General features: G+C 44.9%; 1 protein-coding gene across 4 annotated transcripts in view; it reads right to left on the bottom strand.

Moving 5' to 3' along the window:
• Window positions 1–14048, bottom strand: part of SMURF1 (SMAD specific E3 ubiquitin protein ligase 1) — a 92055-nt gene extending 78007 nt beyond the window's left edge. For all 4 annotated transcript variants that reach the window (XM_027961798.3, XM_027961800.3, XM_027961799.3 and 1 more), the window contains exon 1: window positions 13733–14048. In XM_027961798.3, the coding sequence (XP_027817599.1) occupies window positions 13733–13787 (55 nt within the window). In that variant the 5' untranslated portion in view covers window positions 13788–14048. The remainder of the gene's footprint in view (window positions 1–13732) is intronic.
• Window positions 14049–20193: the final 6145 nt, after the last annotated feature.

Raw genomic sequence — 20193 nt, 5'->3', positions numbered from 1 at the left:
AGCACTCAAAATACCAGAAAATTTCCAAGAGAAATAGCACTCTATCGAGTTATGTGATATCCTTATGGGTTTTCCTTCTAAATTTATGCTAAGCACATTACATAGCCACTTTTTACTATACCAAGTTAGTACTTAAATAGCCTGTGACTATCTCTCAAGTTCTACAATATACTGTCCGCATTTATATTTTAGGGGAAAATCAACTGCCATGCATTTCATTCAAATGGCAATACTACGCTTTCCAAACAGAACGCGTTTGGGTGTATCAAAGGCACTTTCCTAAGTGGGCTCTCTGCCAACAACTTGTGCTTTTCTTAAAGGTTATGTGCACTATCATTTAACCTGCTGGGAGCCTCCAAATAGGTTTATTCAACTAATATTAATGAATTCCTTAAATGTATCTCAAGTTTCTTTCTAGATCAGTGAAGAAACGCAAAGAACCCAAGTGTGCCAAGCCTTTCATGGGTCTTACAGGATCCACTACTCAACGTACACAATGAATTAGTAATTATGAAATTGCCAATATTGCGACACATGAGGCCAAATCCAATATAAGTTCAGGACAAAAACACAAAGGAAAGGAAACTGCAGATCCCACCGTGTTATGTTTAAACTGAAGACAGGTGGCATTAATTTGTGGGTATGCAAACAATTTCTAGGACTTTAGAGTCAGAGACAGCCATAATACCACGTGTCATTGATGCTAAGACACAGTTCTTCATATTTTAACATCTCTGAAATTGTCAAGTGAATCACACTGTAGTGTAATTACTGATGTTTCTTTTTTATTGGTCCATAAAACAATGGTGTGACTTTCAACTCAGTCACCGAAATATGACAATGTTAATATCAGCTGACAAGTACTGAACATTTCCTGTATACCAGACATTGCACGTGGATCATTTTATCTAATACCCGTGATACTCTGAAGTGGCTCCAATTATTTACCGCATTTTTATAGCTGGGAAAAATTGAGAGATGAGGTCACTTGTCTAAAGGCACAGGCTGGCTCCAGCTCAGCCCTTCATCCTACCCTTCACCCCCGCCACTGACTCCACAGAGGAAGAGCCTGCTGGGGGTCTGAGAGAACCAACTGTTCCTTGAGGCATGAGTTCAGGGCTCAGCCAAGCATCTTCTAAGCACTTTTTTTTTTTTAAGGAATATAGAAGTAAAAATATAGAGTTCCAAATATCAAGAACAGATATTAATTCATAGCCTTTACTTAAAGGAAGGGTTGGTAAGAGTTTGCTAAGAGTTTGCACACCGAAACCAAAATCCTGCATGCTACAACCAAGACCTACTACAGCCAAATAAATATTCAAAAAAGGTTTTTTGATTCTATTATTGCTAGAGGAATGATGTAAGAATGTATTCCTTTACTCTGTAGCTAAATTTTGTTTAAATCAGTGTTGAAACAGCCCCAAATAAAACAACTTATACATCAACAATGAAATTTATTAGCGTGCTTGCTGCTCAGTTGCTAAGTCATGTCCAGCTCTTTGGACCCCATGGACTGCAGCACCCAGACCCCTGTCCTCTACTATCTCTCGGAGTTTGCTCAAATTCATGCCCATTGAGTTGGTTGTTGGGGTAAGTTCACATAAAAAACTACCATTCCTAACACTTGGCAAAAATGTTTGGGACTTTTACAAAAACACATTTTTTAATCCACACTAGTACAGAGGCTATTTTTTTTTCTTCAAAAGTTCTTTAAATAGTATCATCTACTTATTTGTTGGCTGCCTTCCTCGTATTTAGTTTCCAGCTCCCTCAAATGCCCCTGTTGTATATGTTGGGAGACTAGTACCAGTACTAGATTCCAAGATGGACCCTAATCCCCATCATCCTAGTCAGAGATGGACACGCGGACCCAAAAAGGCCAATCAGACAAGAAGATTCAGCTCTAGGACTTCTACTCCAGGAAGAAGCCGTTGGGGAAGTGCTTTCTTAACATCTCTGCTGATTAAAGCTAGACGCAGACAGCCATGGGAGCTGCTGGTGGCCACCTCCTGCCTTTCGAACACAAGTGGAGGCAGCCAAGAATGGTCTGAGGTCACAACACTGAGAAATGGGAAAACCAGGTCCTTGCCATGCTGCTGGAATGACTTTTGGACTTTTCAGTAAATTTACGGAACAAAATTCTTTCTATTGAGCCAATTTAAGCTAGGTTTTCTGCTACTTCCATCTGAAAGCATTCTTTTTTTTAAGCTAATAAAAAAATCGGAATCAGGAAGTGTGGTATTGTAAATACAAGACAGAAGTTAAAATGTGAAATTGGTTGAAGAAAGGAAACAGGATAAAATTCAATGAACACCTTAGGATCTCAGCCTGAGCCTTTAACTGTCTTTACTCTCTAAGAAAAAACAGATTGTGGCCTCATGTGCCTGCCAAGATGACAATACAAGGAGCATGAAGGCACTTAACAGGAAGATTCAAGACAAGGAAAAGGTTCTGACTCCTGCTCACAGGATTTTTTAAGGCTCCACGAGGAGATAAAATGAAAAGGGAGAAAAATATGCCTTTGCTAAAAGAAGGCCTTTCTGCTTCAAACTGCAATCCAAGGGGACCAGTAGGTGTGAAGAGAGGACACAGGATAAAGAAAGAGAGGGGAATGGTACCCTGGGCAGGAAATAAGACTTCAGGGTAGGGGTGGGCAAAAGAATCCTGACCCCCAGGACACCCTCAAACATGCTTGTTAGGTATTCTCAGCCTGAAAACAGGAAACATCGTTCAAGATGTACATGCAAAGGACCCCTTAGGCAAGGGACAAATTAATGACTACTTTCATCCAACTACTTTTTTTTCCAACAGCCCTGAGGGAGAAGCTGAGGAGATAACCGGGAAACCAAAGGTTACGAAGATAGGCCAAATTCTAGACTTGAGAGTATTTGAGGCTTTGGTTCAAACCTGTGGAACTGCCCAAAGTCCAGGAGCAGACTAGCTCTGGGGTGTCATATGGCCACAGACATCCTAAGCCTAGCCAACCACAGGCTGTGACTGCCCAGTTCCCAGCCCCAGTCTCTCACCCTGTGGCCCACAAGAAGTGGCAAACACCACCTCCAAGAGGGGTGTCCTCCAGTGCCCTACTCACATGCAGCCATAGAACACGATCAATGAGAAGGTCATTAGCTCCCTCAACCAACGGATATGTGTGAGCACCACTGTGAGCCAAGCCACCTTCAGTGGGACAACCGACGTAAACAGGACAGCAAGGCCAAAGGCTTCCTGTTGGCAACAGGCTCTCCAGCTCCGCCACTGGACACCATTCAGCTTGTCACTGGCCACCCCTAACTCATCAGACAGAGGGGAGCCCCATGTCACCCTGACAAGGGCAGCTGGCCACCTCAGCAAGGCCCCTGGAACGGGAGCTGCAGGCAGTGGGCACAGAGGCAGGAGGGAAGGCGCTGCAGGAGTGAAAGCAGCTTTCCCGGTTTCCACTTAGCCTCCCCCTCAAGGCAGTGGGAAATGAGTGGCTGGATGGAGGAACGGATGGAGCCAGTTTCTTTCCACCCTACTTGAGGATCTGCCCACGTGAGGACTTTTTTCATGAATCCTTTACCATCACTGAAAGACAGAAATAACTAACACTGCAGCCGGATGGTTCTGGTTGTAAGTAACACTGAAATACAAAAGGGCAAGCGGCAGCTGTCCAAGCAAGAGCTGATGATGGCAGCTGGAACCAGGATGGGGTCAGCGGACACGAAGAGAAGACACACTCCCGACAAAATGTGCTGACAGAAATGAGGACTTAAGGCTGAATCACATACGAAGAACGACAATGAGGCTTGTTTTTCGTTTTGATTTTTTCTTTTTTTTTTCGGTTTGGGCAACTGGGTAGATTCAGTGAAGTGGGAATGACTGTAGAGAGCAAGGTTTCCTGGGAAGGGGATCAGAAAAGCTTAGTCTCCGGGGCATGTTGTAGAGGAGAAGAACGTCATGTTTCCAACCTCGAAAAAAACTGCTACCTTATCTCCACCCAAAAAAACTTGTCTAATTTTGTGAGTGTAGATTATCCTCAGTGTAGCCTAAGTTAACGTCCCATGAAGACATGCAGGCCTTCTCCTGCACGTGACTATTGATTATTGCAAAGCATGCGTGTGTGTTAGTTGCTCATTCCTGCCAACTCATGTCCATGGAATTCTCCAGGCAAGAATACTGGAGGGGGCTGCCATTCCTTTCTTCAAGGGATCTCTTTCTGACCCAGGGATCAAACCTTGGTCTCCTGCATTGCAGGTAGATTCTTTACCATCTAAGCCACCAGGGAACGCATCTATCATAGCTGCTTCTGAGAATTTTTCTATCAGCCCATGAAATGATTATCCATTTAGGAGAAAAGAAACTATCTTTTCTCTCCCATTAAATGTGTTTTTAAAGAATAAAACAAATTTCATGCCTTTTTTTTTTTTAACCTAGAAACAAAAACACAATTAAAAACAAAAATCAAAAAAAGCTTCTTGGGGCTGGCTTGCATCTTGCCTCCAGTGAGGAAATGCTTATGAGAACTCTGGAAACTATGAGACACTGTACAGATATAAAGGCATCACTATTAGTATTATTGATATGGACAAACTCCCATCAAGCAATTCTCAAATCTATGATCTGTAGGTAATATATGTAGAAATACAATATGGTAAAACTTAAGATTTTTATCCTAAAGCTCTAAGAGAACAAAAAAGCAACACATTACATGTGGTGATGACTTTTTCTACATTTACAGAGTCAGCTATCAATATTTCTTTTTTGGGTACCAGAAGGCAATGGCACCCCAGTCCAGCACTCTTGCCTGGAAAACCCCATGGACGGAGGAGCCTGGTGGGCCGCAGTCCATGGGGTCACTAAGAGTCGGACACGACTGAGCGACTTCACTTTCACTTTTCAGTTTCATGCATTGGAGAAGGAAATGGCAACCCACTCCAGTGTTCTTGCCTGAAGAATCCCAGGGACGGGGGGAGCCTGGTGGGCTGCCGTCTATGGGGCACAGAGTCGGACACGACTGAAGCGACTTAGCAGCAGCAGCGACAACATTAACAAGCAGGCCTTTTTAGAGGTTCAAAATAAAATTATTGATTAGAAATATGTGGGAAAAATATCAAATTTACCCAATTATTACAGCTGGTTTACGCAAGCTAGCATTTTTACCCCACTTCAGGGAGGTTATTTTATAAAAATAGGTCAGGCAGTGATAACCCCAAACGACACTCCAAATAAAAGATGTGAACCAGCACTGTTATTCAGAATCGAGACTCCAGTCTTTCAAAGGACTGTCCATAAAAAAGTAGGTCTAAGGAGGATTAGATTCCTGAATCTGCAAAGAATCATCTGGGTTGGAATAACTTTTAATATTATGCTAGAACAAGGGCTTTTGAGCTTCTGCTTGTTTTGTTTTGTTTTTGTTTGCTTTTGGGTTTTTTGGGGGACTGGGGGAATGGGTTCTCAGTATCAGAATGAACATATTCTCTGGGGGGAAAATAATCTATTCAGACTTACAAAGTATGCAATGCATTTTACTCTCTAGGACCCAGGAATCTTCCTAGTAGTGAAATACACATGACATGGATATATACACTTAGATGCTACTTCAGCCCTTTAAAATGCATTTGGCACAATTACTTTGAATGTCCAGAACACCTATATTTGAAATAATTACTATCAGCAATTAATGTACTAGTTGCTCTAAGAAATTTTTGCTAAAGAGTTGTAGATTCTTTTGTTGTTTGTTTTTACCATTTTTAATTGTTGAAAAGCAATATATGCTCAAAGCAGGGACAAGAACTGGGTGGGGAGGAGATGAAATAGTAAAAGGAACACAGTGAAACAAAGTCTCTCCTTCCCGCTCTGATCTGTACCCTCGAGCCCCAGTTTGCCTCCCCAGAGGTCATCACAATCAATATTTCAACAGAACTCTTCCAGTGATGTCTATACACATAAACCATAAATTTCCATTTTATTTATTACTCAAACAGTATATACAATTGCCACTCTTCTGAATCATGCTTCCGCCTCCCCCCCCCCCCCCCCCGCCAAATAACAGACCTTGGAAAATATTCCATCTCAGAATATAAAGCACTAGCTTATTCTTTTAAACAGCTATGCATCCCTGGGGATATGTCATAATTTATTTAGTTCTCTATTAATGCAGATTTGTTTCTAGTCTTTTATAATTTTAAGCAATGCTGCAACAATTTTGCACACAGGCTTTACATAAATGTGTGAATATAGTATCTGTAAGAAAAATTCCTAAGGGCAAAATTGTCAGGTACAAGGCTATCTACATCCTTGCATGTGCTCGGTCACTTCAGTCGAATCCGACTCTTTGGGACCCCATGGACTGTAGCCCACCAGACTCCTCTGTCCATGGGGTTTTCCAGGCAAGAATACTGGATGGGTTGCCAAGCTCCCCTCCCCCTGGAGGAGGGATCGAGCCCACGTCTCCTGAGTCTCCTTCATCGCAAGTGGATTCTTTACCTCTGAACCATCAGAGACACCCCATATACTTTTCTTATCTGATATCAAACTGCCCTTCCTACTCGATTGTACCAATTTATATTCTCAACCACACACAGTGTAAAACAGTTTCTGCTTGTCCACACCCTTGTCATCATGACATACTGTTAAACTCTGGTCACTGCCAATCTGCTAGACGAAAAACCATTTCCCCCTTAGTTTTAATGGGTAAATTTTGTTTGGCATGAACAGGACTGCATGTTTTTTCACATGTTTGAAATCCATTTTCATCCTTTTCTGTGAAAATTGTCCATATCCTTTGCCAAATAGGTTACTGGCCTTTTTCTAACTGATTTTGAAAGCTCTTTATATATTAAGCAAGCTAGAATTTCATAACATACAGATTACCAAGTGTTTTTCCTAGCCTGTCAATTTTTATCCATTTTATTTTCCATGGAAAGAAAAATTTTCTATCCAACTACTAAAGTTTTGCTTGTAACTGTTTTTCAGCTGATTCTTTTGGACTTTCAAAGATATAAAATCACAACCACCTGCAAACAGGGATTTTGCTTTCTGATGTCTTTCTCTAGCTGACACAACTGTGACAGTGGGCATCCCTGCGTTGGTCCTGATTTTGACGGGAATGCTTCCAAGGTTTCACAGTTTAAAATAATGCTGTGATACCACTTGGCTTATGATACTATTTTTCTAAGGAATTTTCTGAATTCATAGAGAATTTAGCAATTCATTCTCGAGCATAATTTCTCCATGTTTATCTGTAGATTCCATAATTTCCTTCAGTACATTATTAGCTTGAGCACTTACATGATTATTTAAGCATAAGAAATAACAGGAAAAACAAACAAACAAAAAAAGAAATAACAGGAATCTATGACTTTGTATTTACACTGAGCTCATCTAGGAATAATTCACAACTACTCGTCCAAATATTGAATCCATATCAAGTCCTCGCCTGACAGAAAAAGGCAGGTGCCTCCATTACTGACTGGAAAACTGAGTCACAAATGGATGATAATTCCACCGCCCCCTTTCTTCACCAAGGCACTTCTGTGAGTTAGAAAGAAAAGTCAGACCTTCTGACCGCCAGTCGGGTAGTTAAGCCACAAGGAAGCACCAAAGCCTTTAGAGAATTTAGCCCAACAACACGAGGAAAGCAAACCAGGCTGCTGTCTGCAAGCCCCACTTCACAACATGCTCTTCCAGACTCCCTGCAAGCAACCTTCAAGTTGGACTCAGGAGCCTAAACCATCTGAAATGCATCACCCGGCAGCGAGCATAACAGGTCCGCGTTCTGTGATACACGATGCTGCCAACATTCCTCAGCCAATTAGAATTCCTTTCAGCTGCAATGGAGGTGAACACAGCTGGAATTACAGAGTGGGGCCATCACCAGACGCACTGATTGTACATTATTTAAGCCTTGTTTTAAAACAATGAGAGGATTTTTTTTCCCCCTTTAATCTAGAAATATGGAAACAACATTTCCCTCAGTTTAAGTATCTAAATGGATTCAATTTCATCTATAGACACAACAGGAATTCTAACGTTTTAAAAAGAAGACATGCCTGATCCACAAGGCTATGAGCTTTTTTTTTTTTTTCCACGAGAGAGCTCGGCAGCTCTTAACTAGAATGGCCTTAGGGGCTGCGGGCAGCTAGATGTGGCTGACAACAAGACAATTTAAGTGAGGGGCGTGTTCTTGATAAAATTCATTGACAAAACAAGCAAACTAGTCATTTAGGTCATTCAGTGACCCCCGCCCCCCCAAAAAAACCCACAACAAACCCACATATTTTTTACATGCTCTTTGTTTAAAGACATTTAACCTCTGAAATGGTTCTTAAGTAACAAAACATTGATTTGAGAATCCTAAAAGTTAGGGTTTCTCACCCAGAAAATCAGAGCATGGTATGAACGCCCAATTATTTCATCCATCTCAGAAGGTTTTTTGAACTTCCTTTTTGCTCTTAGCACTCAAGAAAATGCACCATTCAGCTATTTTAACTTTTAACCAGTGCCCACAAGCATGTTACAAAATAGCCAGACTAGTGAACTGGATCAGTGAGCTGATGTTGAAATATTAAGGGTCAGTCTTTGTTTCTTTTTTAAATTCATTAGGAAATACTTCTTCACAAGTGACTCAGTCCCCAGGACCTCCCCCTCACCCAATGTTCCACATTAGAACCAGCCAATGTGACCGAACACAGAAAAGGAAAATTTGGAGAAGAGAAAGAAAAACTGAAGTTCAGACACGGCTTTCATGGTTCCAAAAATAGGAGTTCTGAACTGACAAAGAAACAGGCTTGAAGTAAAAAATTGTAGTTTGATAAATCACAACTACAATCAAAATACAGAAAGAAATAGGGCGTATGGACTGGTTCATTTCTCAAGTCACTTAGGTGGTCACAGTTTTGTTTTTTTAATGGATTTGAGGGAAAAGATTTTTCTTAACACAGCATGGATATAACCAAATCAAAAATAAAGTCTATACGAGAACATGTATTTGGCAGAAGGTGATTGCTTTTAAAGTGTAACTGCAGTTAAAGTTTTGAATAAGCATTTGATCTAAGCCCACCACTCATCCTTGGATAATTCAATTCAAAAAAGTGCTTGGACTGTACCTTCACGAACCTGAAACACGGTTAGGTAAACTCAGGTGGAGGGTAAATACTGACGACTCAGTCCCCCATCACAGTTTTGGCTGATAAACAAGAGTTCTGCCTGCCTTAGGTAAGTCAGGTTCTTTGCTGGTACAAACTGACACAGGCTACGTCTTCAGATTTTCTCCATCTTTAAGAAAAACAACTATTTCGAATCACTCAGGTCACCTGTGGTTGATCAATTAAGGTTATTAACAGCTAGTGACTACAACTGCTTTTCTCCAAGCTGCATCATCCAAGATACCAAAAAAGTCAGCCCTACATTACACATGCTACAACTCCAAAAACAGCTTCTACATCCACAGGCTATCAAGGAAGGTCTCTTTCCCCTTTTCTACTTGGAATTAGAATCTTTCTCCCTTTCCAGTACACAGTCACGCTCCGAAAGATATAAAAACACGAGGAGATCTGAGAGTGTTTCAAGACATAAAAGCACCAAAAAAAAAAAAAGTTTGGGCATTTGTTTTTTTAACTAACTGGGTTTTCCAGGTGGCGCAGGGGTAGACTCTGCCTGCCAATGCAGGAGACACAGGAGACTCAAATTCAATCCCTGGGTGGGGAAGATCCCCAGGAGTAGGAAATGGCAACCCACTCCAGTATTCGTGCCTGGAAAATTTCATGGACAGAGGAGCCTGGCGGCCTACGGTCCATGGGCTCACAAAGAGTCAGACGCGACTGAGCGCATACACACCACGTTTTAACTCACAAGACAACAGCAGAATAAAGCTGAATTTGTTTGAAGAGCACTGTGGAACCCTAAGAACTCAAATTTTCCATTCTTTTACCAAAGTGGCCTAAATAGCGTATCGAGGATTCATTTGTGTACCATGTAAGAACAAAGTTCTTGCAAATTCTGCTTGAATTTAAGATAAAAAGTGTTTCCAAAGTATTTGATTTGTCAGAGGACTCTAAACTATCTCCAAAATAAAGCTCTTCAACCAAGATCACTCAGTCTGGTACATATTATGCTCCAAGCCTACTGAAACCATTTAAGAATGATTTTCCTGTTAAGATATCACAAAGACATTCATTAAAACCATATTCTTTTCAGTATTAAAACATACGTTCTTCTACTAGTTTGGGCCTGCTTTCCAAAGCAGGCCAACCTGCGACACAATAGTTTTCACAAACAAAAAGGGCTCCAGAGAAAGGGGAGACAGAAATCATAAATGCAACCATTGCACAAAGTACTGCTTGGCATAAATCAAACAGGCGCTGTGTTTTAACATAAATTCTAAATATCAGGACTGAGATTTAACAAAAGCAAGTATAAGCAAACAGTAATTTGGAACAAGTAGGCAGTCAAACTGATATATCCTCAAGAAGGAAAAGAAAACTATAATGGAATTGAAATCTTACTATATGTATTAGGAAACAGAGAACCCAGAAAGGTTAAACGATTTGCTCCATATCATAGTTAATGGTAGATCTTACCGGAACTGAGTTTTTAAATTCTAAACCCAATGTTCTACTCAACCACCAAATATAACTGTGGGCCCCAAAGTTCTAAATGCTCTTTTATTCACGCTTTTCATTTTACTGTGCCCTGTGTGGCATTCCCTGACTGGTTAGAATAACCCTCATTCTAAAAAAAAAAAATCCCTTTTTTCAAATATCACATAGGGAAGTAAATTCTGAAACAGGTAACAAAAGTACACACCTTTTGAAAGATGGCTTCCCAAGTTTCCAGAAGAGAGTTTAACCTCCCCCTGACAAGTTCAAAGTTGGGGCCAGAAACCTATCCCCCCACTGCCCCGGCTCATTCCTACATAAGTTACGTAGTTTCCACATAATTCACGTAGTTTCCAGGTAGATTAACATTCATCAGACTACTGGCATCATGTGCATCTACAATCAACACTAAATTCTCAACCTCTCTGCAGGAAGGACCACAAAGTCCCTTAGATCATCCCTCAGTCCCTCAGGAATAACATCAGCAGGCGGAAAGGGCAAAACCGTTTTGGAAAGAACATTCATAACTTGATCCTTCAATAGCAAACATGTCCAAAAACTCTTTGCAGTATTTCTGCGTCAGTGGCATCTAAATTCCTGAAAACTGGCTTCCCTGGTGGCTCAGCGGCCCTAGCCCATGTGCCCTAGAACCCTTCCTCCTGGGCTAGAAGAGAAGCCATAGCAATGAGGAGCCAGCACGCCGTCACAACTAGAGAAAAGCCTGCACAGCAACCGGGACCCAGCACAGCTGAAAACTAACTAAAGATCATAAATTCCTGGAACTGAAAATAATTTGGGAAGAACCAACCCCTACTCCAGGTGGAAAAGGCTCAGGTCCAGACCTGCTAACTAGGCTTGATTAATAATATACACCTGACACAAACGTTGTAATTAAAACCTAGTCCTTCTAAAACATTAATCACACTTTTATCTAACTCACAAAATCAGTTACTTCTGCTCTTAACAAGAAACCTGAAACCAATCTCATGTCAACTATAGATTACGCTGCAAATGAGAACCAAATGAAAGGTGTCAGTCATTAAAGTTTTATAAGTATTAGAAAGTAAAAAACGTGGCTTTTACATAACCATAAAACAATGTATACACTGCATCTACACAGAGTTTCATACCAGCCCTGGAATAAAGAACTATATTTCTCCAGAAACAAAAATCCCTGGGACATATTTGCTATTGACAAAACCAGGGTCTGGATTTGGGTCCAAATCATTGTGATCTGATTGTGTTATCTAATCATAACCTGATCTGACATCGTTCTACAAAAAAAACTATCTCCCTTTCCTTGAAACAAAAAATGGATCATGCAACAACTAAGAACTCTCAGAAGAAATTTTAGTTTGAAAAAAAATCACTCTCTGTTGTTTTCAGGGATTTCACCAATAATTGAGGGCCATCCCAAATGCTCATTCTCTTTTTTAAAGAATCTGACCAGACCGACTCTGAAGTCATCATCAGACCAGTCACTGAACAGAAAAATCCAGGGGAAAACCCCTAACAGGGATTAGCCTGAACTTTATATTTCCTTTCCAGAGCTGGAAATATTTGCGTTTGGAAAGTCCCCCAGCAGAACCGTATTTGCAACACTACAATCCAGCCTCAGGTGTGAATTTAAACCGGGAGACGGGGCAGTAGTAGTGGGGAGAGCGACGAAAAGACAGAAGCGGGTGCACACTGGTCCAGGATCTCTGGAGCCCGCCAGCCAGGGGCACGGCCGGCAGACACGTCTGGCACACACCAGAACCACCACGTCGCAGGCCGAGAACAGAGCTTCGCGCTCACCCTTGAAGGTGGCACTACAGAGCCACCTAGGAGACACGGGCATTTCATTGAAGACTCAATGAGAGTGAATCAAGAAAGCCTGCGCTAATGCAGCTGCCAAAGCCTCCAGAGTGTGCGTGTGTGCGCGCGTGCGTGCGAGTGTTGCGGGGGCGGGGAGGGGGGTGAGGTGGGTGGGACAGGGGTGACGGTAACGCAAAGAACTGAAGCAGCAGAGTCAAGAGAAGATAGTGGCCTGGCCTGAGAGAGGAAGTGGCCCAGACTGAAGAGGTCTGGACCAGAGGGGAAGTGAGGGGACCGGGACCGGCAGAAGCTACGAGACTGGATGGAGGAATTAGAGGCTGAAGGAAAGGGTGGAGGCCGCCAGACAGAGGCAAGGGGGCGGGGCTGGGAGATAAGCGAGGGCGGGACAAGGTAGAAAACGGGGGGCGGGATGCGGGGGGAAACCAGTGAGGGGGCGGGGCTCAAGAGAAAGGGGCGGGGCGCGGAGGGGAGAAGCAAGGGGGCAAGTGGGGGGCGGGGGGAGAGAGGAAGAGCACGGATGGGGGAAGGGGGAGACATAGGTGGCGGGGGGGGTACCAGGAGCGAGAAGCCAGGGGGCAGGTGGGGGCGGGGGAAGACAGGGAAACGCCAGAGGATGGGAAAAGCTGGCGAGAAGAGAGGGGCGGGACCGAGAAGGAAAAAGAGAGGGGGCAGGTGAGGGGGGAGGGAAGAAATCGAGGGGGACGAAGGGGGTGAGGGGCGGGGCAGGAGGGGAGAAGCGAGGGGCAAGGGGGCGAGAGGAGCGAGGAGGCTGGCGGGGGACGGAAGAGGTCCAGGAGGGGAGAAGTGAGGGGGAGTGGGGAGGATGAGGGGAGATCGGAAGGGGTCCAGGAGGGTAAAGTGAGGGGCAAGGGGGGAGGAGCACGGAGGGAGGAGAGAAACGGAGGGGCAAGGAGGAGAGGGGAGCGTGGAGGATGAAATGGGGGGGACGGAGGGGGTCCAGGAGGGGAGACGCGAGGGGGCGGGGCCGGGAGGGGCGAGCGAGAGGCCCAAGTAGGGGGACGAGGAGGGGAGAAGGATGGAGGGAGTGAGACCGAGGGAGGCCAGGAGGGGAGACGCGAGGGGACAGGTCGTGGGGGGAAGCAGGGAAGCCGGGGGGCGGGTGGGGGCGAGAAGCGAGGGGGCGGGGCCGGAGGCGGGGGCGGGGCCGGGAGGGAGTCGTGAGGGGCGCCCGCCGAGGGGGGCGAGCCGGTCCCGGGACGGCGGCCGGCAAGGGGGAGGGCCGCCTCCCCGGGGCGCCCTGCGGGAAATTCCGGGGCTGCTGGAGGGGCCGTGCGGGCTGCGAGCGGGCGCCGGCGGGGGCCTCCTGCCGGCCGTACCTGTCAGACGGATCTTGATGCTGGAGCCGTTCCTCCGCGTCCCGGGGTTCGACATCTCCCGCCAACGATCGGGCAGCCGCGGATCCAGCGCCGCCGCCGCCCCCCGGCCCGGCCCGGCCCGGCCCCGCCGCCGCCGCCGCCTCAAGGTTACGGCTCCGGGCTGGGCGCCGGGGTCCGAGCCGGGACACAAACTCCGCGGCCCAGGCGTCCGGACGGCCGGCAGATGGTCGAGCCGGGGGATCGGCGCTCGACCCGGCGCCCCCGACCCTCGCTCACTCCCAGCCGAGCCCAGTCCGGAGCCGCCGCCGCTACCGCCGCCGCCACCACCTCAGAGCCGGACGCCCGCCGCCCTCGCCGCTTCCGCCGCCGCCGCCTCCCGGAGCCGCGCGCGCGCCCGCCGCCGTGCCGGCCCGGCCCTGCGCGCGCCCGCGCCGTGCGGCCCCGCGCCTGCGTGCGTGCGCGCGCCCGCGGGGACGGCGGGGCGGGGCTCGGAGCACGCCCGCGTCGCCGGCCCAGCCCCCGGGCGCACAGGGTCCCAAAGCCGGTGGTTGGGGCGTCCCGCACCGGGGCGGAGGAGGGGGATCGGAGGCCCTGGGGACCCGGCGCGACGTGCAGAGCCTCGGCGGCCGGGAGCGAGCGCCGGGCACGCCCCAGGGCGGGCGGGACGGCGAGGCCCGCGTGCGGGCTTTCTCGTTCTCCGCCACATTCTCCCACGGAGCCGGTTTGCATGCGGACGTTGAGGTTCAGAGAACGGCATCGATTTTCCAGGCCTCTCACTTAAGGCTCTGAGCTCGTGAGAGCTGTTGAAAGCGGGCTTACAGCAAACCGAGGTCTGTGACTACACCAACGACTTTGCACGAATAGGCGTGCAATTCCAGTTTGTTTATTTACTTTGAGTAAAGAGTGTCTTAAAAAATGCAATTCAAGGGAGGGACTTCTCAAAGAGACAAAGTCCCCTAGGTGTGTTCTGGGCAACTAGTGCTGTCTCTTGACCCGTAACAAAGTTGCCAGAATCGCAGGAAGTGCCATATATGGGCAAGGTAAATAAGATGCGAGAGGCGGATAAAGAGGTAGATGTTTTCACCATCCAGTCAACAGACACTTGAGCCAAACAGAAAGGTAGCTTTAAGGCCTGCGTTTCCCTGCCTTCTGCTAACACTTCTGCCAGAGTTTCAGGGTGGAACTAAAGCTCATTATGCTTTCTTCAGCAAACAAACCCCTCGTTAACCTGTTATAAAGAGGAAAAACGTTGATAGGGAAAGCTGGGTTTGTTTATCAGACTTGTCTTTGACCAACTACCTGGTTCTCTGGATGCCTTCTTTGGTTTGTGTCTTAAGGAAACCAGGCTCTGATCCCTTGCAGCCATCCCCTGCAGCCGGGGACCTTCCTTGTGGTCACAGTCTTCAGAATAGAGCCCTCTTCCTAGAGCCCCTTGACATGCCCACCTGCCCTTGCTGAGCTCAAGACTCGTGAGTTGGATTCAAGGCTGCCTCTCCCAGCCTCCATCGGTGACTTAAAAGGACAGACCTAGATCATTTCTGTGGCCCCTTGCAGCTCAGACTTTGAATGAGTCTAGTGAAATATCCAAGAATACAAGCTATGTTGAAGCAACAGAGCAGTGGATCCAATATACAGCTCTGTTCCTCTTTGAGACGATTGTCACCGAGTCCCTGGATCTAAATAAGTCCATTTAGAGTCTGCAGTGCCTCAAGTAATCCCCATTCTGCTTTCAGTGCAGTCAGTATTTCTCCCTTCGCTCGGTTCCCATATTCGAGGAGCCTCTTCTCTGTAAACTACACTAAATGTCTTCCTTTCTCTGCTTACCTGGGTGCTGGACCCTGTTCTTACGCCAGCTGTTTCTGACCTAAAAACCTTTCATTTCTTAACCTCATTGTTGTCTTACCTTCCTGGATGTCTGGGCCTTTTCTTAATTGTTTCCTCAACTCCTGAGTCAGAAGGCTACTTCTGGAGGTTACTGAATTGCATTTTATTTACTCATTAGCAAGTAATACATGACTAGGGACAAGAAACATAAATAAGTCAGAGCTACTACAGTCCATGGGGTCGCTAGGAGTCAGACACGACTGAGTGACTTCCCTTTCACTTTTCACTTTCATGCATTGGAGAAGGAAATGGCAACCCACTCCAGTGTTCTTGCCTGGAGAATCCCAGGGACAGGGGAGCCTGGTGGGCTGCTGTCTCTGGGGTCGCAGAGAGTCGGACACAACTGAAGCGACTTAGCAACAGCAGCACAGCACTTGCAAGGCTCTGCTGAATGGCTGAAACAGACAAGAACGGACAAAGTGTCTGAGGCTAGAAAGTAGATTACAGTACCACTCTGCTTGGAAGGAGAGAGATGGAGAGCTCAGAAGAGTCACAGAAGATCTTGATCTAGGGATTTAGAGGCAAGTTGAAGTCTTTTGAGCCAAGAAGTGGGGAAGGGCACTATAGACAGAGGGAACAGCTTGTGCAAAGTGAATGCATTTTCTAGCGCAGGGTTCAGTGGCAGTGCAGTCACATAGCTGCTGCATTTCTCTCCTTACACCAACTCCATTAAAAGTTGATAAAGATGATAAAAAGATGTTTGCCCACTTAAAAATCATCCCCACAATTTTGTGCTGAGGCTGTAGGCCAGCCTTATATCAAACTTAAGATGTACCTTGAAGAACTTCCCCCGTGGTCCAGTGGTTAAGACCTCATGTTTCCAATGTAGGGGGCATGGGTTTGATCCTTGGTTGGGGAACTAAGATTCCCACATGCTGAGTGGCAAAAAAAAAAAAAAAATCATTTCACTATACAAATATCCTCAATGTGTTCAATGTGCTTCTCAGCTCCAAATTAAACCTTTTTAAAAAAATGTACCCTGATACCCAATCTCTGATAAAAATATTCAGAAAATTCCAGAAATTTCCCAAAAGCAGAATTTGATGCCCTCTGTACCAGCAGCTATTTACATAGCATCTACATCTAGAGATGATTTCAAGTCTCTAGGAATGTTAGGTAGTTAGAATAGGGAAACAGGTTCCAAGATGGCAGTCAGAGGAAGTGGTAAGAAGCATGCAGAGACCAGACAAAGGAAAGGAAAAAGCCTGAGAAAAGGAAAACCACAGCTGGGGGTGAGAACCTATTGGGGAAAAGATGCCTAACATGCCCCTTTCCCTGAATGGCCTTGAGCATACACTCTATCTGCATTCCCTTCCCTGATTGGTCTTAGGTGCAAACCCCATTTTACATGGGGAATAGCCTCAGGAACCTCCAAAGTATAACCTCCAAAAAGTATAAAAAGGGAAGCCTGAATGAGTTGAGGCCATTCCTACCAGGGTTGGTCTGCTCTAACATCTCAAGCGTGTACTGCATGCCACTTGCTTAATAAATCCTGCCTGTTTGAGCTGTCCTGGTCTGTCGTTTCAATTCTTTGCTACAAGACAAGAACTGAGCAGAAAAAACTGACCCAACAGGAAGATACGCTTAGGTTATATGCAAATACTATGCCATCTTATATAGTATAAGGGACTTGAGCATCCCAAAATTTTGCTATCTTCAGGAGGTCCTGGACCAGTCTACCCAGATAGGAAGGGATGTCTACTCTCTCCTAAAGCTATCTTGACAAATAGGAAATGCCAAACAGAGAGACAAAGTTCAGTGAGTATCCTTTTTGCAATGACTTTACAGAAAGCAGTCTTGATCCAGCTTTCTGTGTAGGATTTGGCAGCTGATTTTATTGCCCCCAGATGTATCACTTCCCTGACTCAGTGTTATTGGGCATTTGAAAGGTTTTCCAGTGGAAGAAAAAAAATCTCTCTGGGTCTGACTACAGTACTTCTTTTTGTGTGTCCCAAACTCTTTGAGAATCTGATAGCAACAGTGGAGAGTTTCACCAGAAAAATTGATCTATGCAAACACACACCGAATTTTGCATCCCATTTCCGTGGGTTCATGAACACCTGAAACCAATTTATGGATCCTGTAAGGTCCCGTTACTCCTAATCTAAAGGCAACGATCAAATGAACAGCACTGGGGATATCCCATATGTATGTGTTCAAGAGGACTTCTCTGGTGGTTCAGTGGTAAAGAATCCCTGCCCTCATGCAGGAGATGCAGGTTTGATCCTTGGGTTGGAAAGATCCCCTGGAGGAGGAAACGTCAACTTGTTCTAGTATTCTTGCCTGGGAAATCCAATGGTCAGAGAAGAGCTTGGCAGGCCACATTCCACGTGGTCATAAAGAGTCAGACACGACTTAGTGGCTAAACAACAAAAAAAAAATTAGTATGTGTAAAAGGCATGTGCTAGTCTTTGCTCTGAAACCAGCAAGTTCTATGGCCCTAGGGAAATCTGTTTGGAATATCGTGCAGAGAATCCTTGGTGGGAGTAGACAGCTCTAAAACATGCCTCTTGAGAAGGCACGTCTAGACCTGAGCTGGTGCCTCTGAGACCAGCAGTTACATCAAACTAACCTTTACAGTCTTTTGTAGATCTAGGATCTAGGATTCTTTTACTTTTCACCTAAAAATCAAGTTTTAACAAATAATTGTGAGACTTCCCTGGTGGTCCAGTGGTTGAGAGTCCACCTGCCAATGCAGGAAACACAGGTTCAGTCCCTGGTACGAGAAGATTCCACGTGCGAAGGGCAACTAATCCCATGTGCCACAACTATTGAAGCCTGCGTGTCCTAGAGCCGGTGCTCGGCAATGAGAGAAGCCGCCACAATGAGAAGCACGTCCCCCAGCTCACCCCAGCAAGAGGAAGCCTGCTCACAGCAACGAAGAGCCGGCACAACCAATAAACAAATAAAAATTTTAAAAACCAATTATGATTAATGAGCACATTCGTCTATTCTTCTATGCCCAGAAGGCTTTAGGATCTTTCTCTAAATTACAACCTAAACTTAATGCAAGTCTTAGTATGTTATTATCACTGGTAAGGTTTTTCTACGTTTTTTCCTCATTGAAATTTTTATTGAGATAATGCTTTTAAACATGAAGTTGTAAAAAATAATACAGAGAGCTTCTAGATACTTTGCTAGTTTCCCGTAATGGTAACATTTTGCAAAACCGTAATATAATATCACAACCAGGGTATTGACATTGATGCAATCCAATCACGTTCACATTTTCCCAGTTTTACTTATACTGGGGTGTCTGCTAAGTTCTATACGGTTTTAACATTTGGTAGGTTCAAGTATCCATCACCATGGTCAAAACACTGAACACTTCCCATGCCACATGGATCCCTCATGTTGCCCTTTTATACCCACACCTTTTGTCCCACTCAACACCTGGCAACCACTAATCTGACCTCCATTTTAAATATTGTTCATTCTAAATGTTACATAAATGGAATCGAATAGAATGTAATCCTTGGGGATAGATTTTTTTCATGCAGCATCATTCCCTGGAGAGCCATCTAAGTGGTTACAAGTATCAGTAGTTCTTTCCTGTTTATTACTAAGTAGTCTTCCCCAGTATGGATGTATCAGTTTGTCTAACCAGCGGGTCACCCTTTGAAGGGCACCTGCTGCCGCTGCTGCTGCTAAGTCGCGTCAGTCGTGTCCGACTCTGTGCGACCCCATAGACAGCAGCCCACCCTGGGATTCTCCAGGCAAGAACACTGGAGTGGATTGCCATTTCCTTCTCCACCTGGACTAACTCCAATTCTTGGTTATTTCAAATAAACTATTATGAACATTTGTATACAGCTATTGATGTCAACAGAATTTTTCATTTTTCTGGGATAAGCTACCCTAGAGTATAATCGCTGAGTCATAACGAAAGGACAATGTTTAGTTTTATAAGAAACTGCCAAGCTTTTCTAGAGTGGTTATAACGCTTCACTTAACCTACAAGCAAGGCTCCTCAGCCTTTTTGCCAGCATTTCATATTACTATTTTTCCTTTCAGCCATCCTGATAGGTGTGTAGTCACTGTGTTTTATGGCTGTGGAATTATTTGAGATATAGATTATTTCTTCAAATAGATGCAGCCAAGTAATTAGGGAAAATCCCAGAAAAAATAACCCTAAAGTCTTTCTTTAAGGACCATAGCTGAACCTCACAATCTGTGTTCAGAAACCAGTAAGGTCATGAGTGAAAATGAGAAAATAATTGAACTGCTATTATTCATTTAAAAATGTAATTTTGTTTATAGAGTAGCTCTCACTTAGATTAGCAGTGTTCTAAGCAATTAAATTGATTTTCCAAATAAAAGTAAGGCACTACTTAGAATAAAAGCTTGACTTTAAAGAATCTTTGATATTAATTTTTCATTTAAATGCATTATTCTCTGCAATTACCCTCTGTGTTTTTTCAGTCTTTTAACTTTACTGAGGTTTTCAAGGGCTAAGTCAAAGATCTGTCTTAGTAAATGTTACATTGCACTTGAAAATATGCAGGCTATTCTCAAGTATCTTTTGATACTGTTATCTATCATAATTCCACAGAGATAAGGGAATAGACTCAGTAGAA

This window comes from Ovis aries, chromosome 24 (assembly GCF_016772045.2).
Source record: "Ovis aries strain OAR_USU_Benz2616 breed Rambouillet chromosome 24, ARS-UI_Ramb_v3.0, whole genome shotgun sequence".
NCBI lineage: Eukaryota > Metazoa > Chordata > Mammalia > Artiodactyla > Bovidae > Ovis > Ovis aries.
This window is presented reverse-complemented; position numbering and strand designations above follow the sequence as displayed.